At 35.3% G+C, this 8,726-nt stretch overlaps 1 protein-coding gene across 2 annotated transcripts; it reads left to right on the forward strand.

Annotated features, from left to right (window-relative positions):
- The first annotated feature begins 588 nt into the window (after positions 1–588).
- Positions 589–6,526, forward strand: LOC111406374 (toll/interleukin-1 receptor-like protein). Of its 2 annotated transcripts, XM_023035803.1 has the most exons (2): positions 589–1,101; positions 4,815–6,526. In XM_023035803.1, coding segments are annotated over exons 1-2 (483 nt in total). In that variant the 5' UTR covers positions 589–619; the 3' UTR covers positions 4,816–6,526. The 2 variants fall into 2 exon arrangements, with proteins under 2 accessions (XP_022891571.1, XP_022891570.1); XM_023035802.1 differs by lacking the exon at positions 4,815–6,526 and having other exon boundaries at positions 589–2,078.
- The last annotated feature ends 2,200 nt before the right edge of the window (positions 6,527–8,726 follow it).

The following is an 8,726-nucleotide window of genomic DNA, read 5'->3' on the forward strand; positions in this document are numbered from 1 at the left end:
TTTGTTTGATTGCACGAATTTTCCCTCCACATGTGACACCTTTTTCCTTGTTTTGGTGTGGGAAATCAATTTCAATTTTTTTTTTTTAGGCAATGGAAACAAATTCTATTATTTTAATTGACAATTTTCATAAAAAATAAAGTCAAACGAATACTAAAAGATTTAAAATTTCAACATTTTTCATGTGAAAAATTATACCAATCAAATACATTTGATTGACAATTTTCAGTATAATAAGTCTATGCAATTCAATTTCCAAATTTTTTTTCACCCAAAATTTCATTATTGCAATAAAATGGACCTTTAAATTTACATGAAAAAGAAAAATCCCATCAACACATGACTAAGAATCTGTTTGGGAGTGATTTTGAGAATTGATTTTTGATAATTAGGAGAAAAGTAGGGTCTATTTGTGAAAAAAAAAGTCAAATATGAAAACTGAAATAATGAAATAACGGTCAAAAAATCAATTTTTTTGAGAAAAAAATAACTCACAAACAAGCTGTAAGTTAGACCCAAACTTTGAACGACGTTGACTTGGTCTGTTAAAATTCCCCAATTTTGGGAACTAGCACTGACAATCAGACAGCGAGAACTAGCAGACGGTAGTGAGGAAGAAATGGAGGAAAGTGACTACGTTTCAGAATCAACTCGGGCGGCAGCGTTCCGGCTAAAATGGGACGTGTTTCTGAGCTTCCGAGGCGAAGGCACCGGGAATAACTTCACCGATCTTCTCTACGACTCTCTCTTCTCCAATGAGATCCGAGTGTTTAGAGACAACGATGGAATGAATTGGGGCGATGAGATATCTCCGAGTTCGCTCGAAGCGATGGAGGACTCGGCGGCGGTTGTTGCTGTTATCTCGCCGAATTATGCATCCTCGCAGCGGTGCCTGGAGGAGCTGGCCAGAATTTGCGAGTTAAGGAAATTGTTGCTCCCCGTGTTCTTCCAAGTAGACCCGTCGGACGTGAGGAGGCAGAAAGGGCCATTTAAGGAAGCTATTGAGGGTTTGGAGGCAAAGTGTGGAGTAGAGAAAGTGAAGAGATGGAGGAATGCCATGGAAAGAACTGGAGGAATTTCTGGTTGCGTTTACAACAGCTGGTTAACTCTCTCTCTCTCTAACATCCATATGGAAAAGCGCTAAATTACGTGATTTTTGGGAAAGACAATGATGAAAAATATTAACTAAGTAAAAGAAGTTAAAATCTTATGTACGATAAGTAAAAATGGTCCACAATTGTCTTCGATCATGGTCTAAAGTAACTCAGGTTCTTCTTGAAATGATCTTGACATTGTCTTGGAGAGAGGTTCTGGATGAGTATTAGTATTCATAGGCAAGCCCTTTCCCTTCTAGTCGAGTTGCCTAGGAGATCTGTCTTCTTTCTCTTTTCTCTGGCATTCGACCTTGTTTATCACCGAGTACCAGTATCGTCATTAATGTGTTTTGGTAGTCGAAGACAAGGCTTTGAACTGCATCCACAACAAAATAATTAGAATTTCATGTCATTTAGGTAATAATCTAATGAGGGAATGTGATCATATATTTGTGCTTTTTATTCATTTTTTTTCTTTTTTAGAGAAATAAAAAAGTTTATTTATACCAAAAGATTTCATCAACTTTTATATTCATGATAAGAATATATAAACACAGATTTAGTGATATTTAAAAGTTCAAATTCATGTTTTTAGCTCGAGGTCTAAGCAAAAAATCTTCAATATAAAGCTAGGCCTTAGGCATAATCACCTTCCCTAACAATTTTGTTAAAGATAATTGTTAGGAAAAGAAAGAAATTTAGGAAAATATCTTTCCCTTTATGAATAACTAAGAGATTAGCACTGATATTTTGGTTTATATATCTAAAATTTTCAAATAGTTTTAACATTTATTTGTTGACTAGATGAGTTTTTTCCATAAAAGAGTGAAGAATAAATATAATATATGGAAAAATAATTGACAAGAAAATGAAAGTCTCACATTTGAAGTTTAAAGAGGACAAACTGGCAGTTTTTTCGGAGTTAAAATGAGCAATTAAGGCCCCGGTTGGTACATATTAATGTAAAAATAAGAATGAAAAATATAGTTGTTACGGGTTCCATACAAGAGATAGAAAGTCAAATATAATGACTTGATGTGATGGATAATGGTCATATTTTTCATTTTAATGGACAAATAATGAGAAACAAATGGAGGCTAAATTTAAACGTTGATGGTCTCAAAAGATTTACCATTTTATGTAAGCATAAGCATGTTAATTATAAAACCTAGTCTAGGACTTGTATTGTTCTCTGTACCAAGGTAAGTTTATGTTAAAATCCATAACACAAAAATGGGTCGTGGAATTAGCATACTTTTTTCTGTTTACTTATAATTGAAAAATAATTAACACCCAAACATGCTTATATAAGCTTGACAAGTAAAAAATTGCAAGATTTGTGCGTCTTTTCTTGGCACAAGAGAAAGTGATGAATACGAAATGATAGTAATGTTTATTGGCGGGGTTCAGTGTCATGAATGTGTCCAAAAACCTGTATTACACTTCATAAGTGATGTCAGTTTTGGCAGGAAAATGACATGCTAGGTTAATTTTGCTTTACAAAACTCCCAAAACTGTCGTAGATTTATAAATAGATAGAGATGAATGATTGATAAGTGAATAATATTTGTGGGTACACTAAAATGTGTGGTTGAAAATGGTTGACAATTTATAGTGTAAAAATCGTGTGTATTAGTGATTAATTGGGTTTGTACTTTGTACTATATTTAGTTTAGTTCTTTCCTTCTATTGGTAGTTAGATAAATTAGGAAGTTTCTCTTTCTTCTCCTAAATTAGGAGATTCTTTTCCTTTTCTTCTCAACAATGTACTATTAATAGGCCTTTATATTTCACTATTGTATATGAATTGAAGAACTTCCTTTCTTCATGGTATCAGAGCACCCAGGTTACTCTAAACATAGCAATTAATGATGGAAAATCCCGTCTACAGTAAAAGCTTCACAACATCAGAGTCATCTCACGGCGAGACGGAGATTAACTTTGCAATAAGTTCTCATGGAGTGGAAAATACCTCCTTTCATCTTACAGTAGAATAGTTGAATGGGAGGAATTTTAGGGGATCAACTCAATCAGTGAAATTAGTAAATGAAGGCAAGGGAAAAATTGGTTATTAGACCAGAAGAAGCCTACAGACGTTACCAAATTGTCGAGATGGAAATGAGAAAATTCTATGGTCATGGCTTGGCTGGTAAATTCTACGTAGCCATTTATTGGGAAAATGTGTCTTTTCTTCCCAACCGCAAAGGACATTTGGGATGCTGTGTAAGAAGTGTATTGGAACCCTGAAAACCTATCCCCGATTTTTGAAATTAAAACATGATTTTGGCAAGCCAAATAGGGAGAAAGGGAGGTTACTGAGTATTAACCGGAGATGACCACCCTTTGGCAAGAACTCGACCTTAGCTATGAAGAAGAGTGGGAATGTTCAGGCTACAATGTTAAGTATAAGAAAAAACTCGAAAATGAATAAGTTTATGAATTTCTCGCCGTCCTTAATCGGGATCTAGACAATGTTAGAGGCAAAATATTGAGTCGATGATCATTACCCTCGTCTAGGGAAGAATAGGGATGGCAAAAAAAACTCGCCAAACTTGATACCCGCTTAATCGGGTATTCACTGCGGGCTTTGGGCGGAAATTCTAATAGAATATGGCAACTAAGGGTATCTAAGAAATATGATGAACAATAGAAACTTTAGTTTATCAAATATATTTGAATAATTTAACTTTTAAAAATAAATAAATTAATTAAAAATTTAATAACTATGTTATTGTCTCACTTTAATGAATGTGGGCAATAAAATGAATTATCAAAAACTTAAAAAAGGGGTACATAAATGGTAAAGGCCCTTCCCCGCCTCGCTTCGCCTTAAATGGGTAATGGGCGGGAAGAGAACTGCCAGAAAGTGATGATGACTGAGGGGCCGAATAGAGACATTGAAGATGTGCTTCTGTCGAAGGGAGCTAGAGGAGAAATTGGGCTATGCTCTGATTTTCTTCCACACTTCAGCCCAAATAATAGTGGTAATGGGCTGGTAAAAGACAAACTCTTTAAAGCTGGATCCGGGTCAAGCAATTTTGGGCCTACAGGATCTCTAAACTTGGACCTAGTAGAAGTGAATATGAAATTGTAGCACTTTCTTCAAAATTTGGACATGGGCTGAGCCAAAGGCAACAAAAGGGATGTCTTTGGTGTGAATACTGTCGTGAGCTAGGACATAAGGACACATGTTGGGATAAACATGGGAAGCCCACTAACTAGAAGCCAAGACAGAACACTAAGAATCGCGATTATCAAGCTTTGATTGACCAAACGAGAAAATTTAAGTGAAAAGTGGAGCATTCAACCTTGAGCAGTTAGAGTAACTCAAATTTTCTCAAGTGTTCAAACATCGTCACTCGTCTACACACAGTTCTTCAAGCTCATTAACCTACAATGATAGTTTCCTAAAAGCCCTAAATATCTCATCAAGATATAAAACTCCTCGGATCATTGACTAGGGTGCATCTGATCAAATGACGAACGCTTATCATCTATTAACCTCATAATCACCATGTGTAGGAAATATAAAAGTTAAGATTGCTGACGAATCACTCTCATTTGTGGCAGGAAAAATGAGTATTCGTATTTTCGGGTCTGTAACTCTAAAATCTATTCTTCACGTTCCAAATTTGTCATGCAAATTATTGTCTGTTAGCTAATTAACTAGAGGCTCAAATTGCTTTGTTAATTTTTCTCATTTTCATTGTGTTTTTCAAGATATACCATCGGGGACGACGATTGGCAGTGCTAAAGGGTGTGAGGAACTCCACTATTTTGAAGAAACTGAAGTGGGTAAATGTTAAACTGAAACTTGTAATTCTATGTTGGCCTCTAGGGATATTGATGTTCTGTTATAGCATTATAGACTAGGCCACCCGAACTTGCAATATTTAAAACATGCCTTTCCTTCTATCTTCTTGAATAAAACCATTGCTGATTTTCAATGTGAAATTTGTGAATTTGCAAAATATTACCGCACTATTTATCCAAAGTCCACATATAAGCCATCAAAACCATTTACCATAATCCACAACGATCTATGGGGTGCCTCACGGATTCCTAATCGCACTCACACAAAATGGTTCGTCACATTTATAGATGATCACAATCGAGTATGTTAGGTCTATCAAATAAAAGAAAACCCGACGTACTTTCCATATTCATCAAAATTCACAAAATGATTCAAACACAAATTCGGATCCTACGTACTGATAATATAACTGAATACTTCAATACCTCCCTACGAGATTATCTGCAAGAACATGGGATTGTCCACCAAACTCATGCGTCGAGACTCCCTAGCAAAATGGGATTGCCGAACGAGAAAATCGACACATACTTGAAGTTACCCATACCATAATGTTCACTCCAAATATGCCAAAGATATTTTGAGGGATGCTGTCTTAACATCAACATCTCTTATCAACCGAATGCCTAGTCGCATACTTTCCCTCGAATCACCTATGCAAAAACTCAAGAATTCTTTTCCCCATTCTCGTCTAATTCCTAACATATCCCTCTAAGGTGTTTGGTTGAATTGCCTTTGCTCACAGTCATTCCCATAATCGAGGAAAACTTGATCCCTGTGCCTTTAAATGTCTTCATTGGATACTCGCCCACTTAGAAATGTTACAAATGCTATGATCCATCAACACGGAAAACATATGTTAGTCTGGATGTCACGTTTTTTGAAAAGACACCTTCACAAAAACTTCTCTTCAGGGAGAGAAGCCTAGTGAAGATAGGTTCTTAAATCTTAATACCTGCCCTAGGAATATCGAAATCTCATCCCCAAAGAACATCGAAATCTCACCTTCAAAACCTAATATGCCATATATAGAGGAAAATATGAACTAATGGGGAGATTTAGGAGTACAAAATGACACGGAGATGCCAGTTCAGTCACGGAAGCTAAAATCAAGGTATTAGGAGAATCTCACACTTGAAGTGCCAAAAGAATCAGAACCGATGATAGCTTCAGACCTAGCTCTAGATTCCCATGAATTTGAATCTTCAGATACCGATCTATCTATTGCACTCAGAAAACAAACTCGGTAATGTACTTTCCACCCTATCTTAAAATTCATATCTTATAATACTCTATATACAGGGTTCCGCACTTTTACATCCAATCTTGACAGTACTGAAATTCTAAGGAGCGTTCAAGAAGCTTTGAAAATTCCCAAATGGAGAGAAGTAGTGATGGAGGAAATGTGGGCATCGGAGAAAAATGAAACTTGGGATGTGATGGATCTATTGAGAGGAAAAAACCTATAGGATGTAATGGGTCTTCAATCTAAAGTATAAAGCAGATGAAACAATAAAATGATAGAAAGCTCAGCTGGTTGCAAAAGGATACCTTTAAACATATGGTATTGACTACATAGAGACATTTGCACCAGTAGCCAAACTAAATACCATCAGAGTTTTTGTTCTTAGCAGCTAATTTGGATTGGGCTCAACTGGTTGCAAAAGGATACACTCAAATTTGGATTGGCCTCAACTCAGCTGGTTGCAAAAGGATGCACTCAAACATATGGTATTGACTACACCTCTACATTTGTACTAGAAGCCAAACTAAATACCATCAGAGTTTTTGTCCTTAGCAGCTAATTTGGATTGGGCTCAACTGGTTGCAAAAGGATACACTCAAATTTGGATTGGCCTCAACTCAGCTGGTTGCAAAAGGATGCACTCAAACATATGGTATTGACTACACCTCTACATTTGTACTAGAAGCCAAACTAAATACCATCAGAGTTTTTGTCTTTAGCAGCTAATTTGGATTGGCCTCTATAACAACTTGACATTAAAAATGCATTTCTCAATGGGGAACTAGAAAAATAAGCCTTTATGTCTCTTACCACCAAGATTTGAAAAAGGGGGTGAGGAGACTTAGGTGTGTAAACTTAAGAAATCATTGTATGGCCTCAAACAGTCACCCAGGCCTGGTTTGATAGATTTGTAAAGGTGTTGAAAGACCAAGGTTATCAACAGGGAATATCAGATTATACCATGTTTTTCCAACATTCAAAAAATGGAACAAAGACCATTTTAATCGTATATGTAGATCGCATAATCCTAATGGGAGACAATATAAGCGAGATGGGAATATTCAAGAAATGTCTAGCAACAGAATTTGAAGTAAAAGATCTTGGACAAATCTGGTATTTCTTAGGGATGGAAGTGGTAAGATCAAAAAAGGGTATCAGCGTCTCGCAACGAAAATACATTCATGATCTCCTAACAGAAACAGACATGCTGGGATGTAAACCAAGTGACATACCTATTGATACAAGAAGGAAAATAGTAGATGATGGAGACCCCGTTCAGAAGGACAAACATTAGAGACTTGTCAGAAAATTGATCTATCCCACACTAGACCCAACATTGGCTTTTCGGTAAATGTGGTAAACCAACATATGCACTCACCAAAACATATTCATATGAAAGCAGTATATAGAATCCTCAGATGTCTTAAAGGGACACTTAAAAAAGGATTGTTCTTCAAGAAGAATGAAAACAAGAAAGTAAAAGTCTTCACGGATGCGGATTGGATAGGTTCAACAGACGATAGAAGATCAACTACTGATTATTGTACCTTTGTATGGAGAAACTTTGTAACCTAGAGGAGTAAAAAGCAAAATGTAGTGGCGAGAAGTAGTGCCTAAACTGAATTTAGAGCAGTTGCACAAGGGATATACAAATGACTATGGTTGAAGAAGCTTTTGGAAGAATTATGGGCCACGGTAAAACTTTCAATGAAGCTCTACTGTGATGAAAATAAAATATTTTGATATGAATCATCATCTAGGACGAGACATACTAATTAATAAAAAGTTGAAGATAAGAACTCGAGGCGTGATGTGGGGTGGGGCGGGGGGGGGGAGGCTGAAGAAGACAACCCTTTTTAATTTCTTTTTCTTAAATTTTTGACCTTTTTTTATTTTTTCCTAAATTTTTTATTTTTTGGTTCAATTTATTTAATATGTAATTATCAAGTTATCATTTTACAAATTTTGATTTAGTCAAAATTTACTTTTTTTGGTAAACTAACGGTCAAACCATCCATTTGGTCCACTACTGCATATTTTTGAAAGGTTAGAGACCTTCGCTAGCACAAATTGAAGATTATGGTAAACTTCACAAAAATTGAAATGCTAGGGACCGCTGCTGCAATTTTTCCTAAAATATAATACCTCAAGTACAATATATTATGAGGTATAGATGCAAATTTTGAGATTTTAAGGTAATTTAGCAACTTTGCCATTTTTTAACAACCTTGAGTTAATATTCTTAAAAATTGGATATATAAGAGTTTTATACGAAATTAAATTTTAATATTATTTTGGATATCTATTAAATTATTATTGAATTATCTTATATAAAAGTATTTAGATAAAACTTGAATTTGCATATATCAACACTAGAATTTTATCCTCATATAGTTAGAATTTTCTTAAATTCGAATTTTATGAGAAGTTTGATTATTGAAAGAGCAACCGGAAAGAGTCCTATTAAAATTATAATTAGATAATTATCCTTATCTAATCATACATATAAATACCTTCTTGTTGTTGCATTTCAATTCATACAAATTTAGAGGGAAAAAAGAATTGAGAGAGAAGA

The sequence above is a fragment of the Olea europaea genome, chromosome 12, assembly GCF_002742605.1.
Source record: "Olea europaea var. sylvestris chromosome 12, O_europaea_v1, whole genome shotgun sequence".
Classification (NCBI taxonomy): domain Eukaryota; kingdom Viridiplantae; phylum Streptophyta; class Magnoliopsida; order Lamiales; family Oleaceae; genus Olea; species Olea europaea.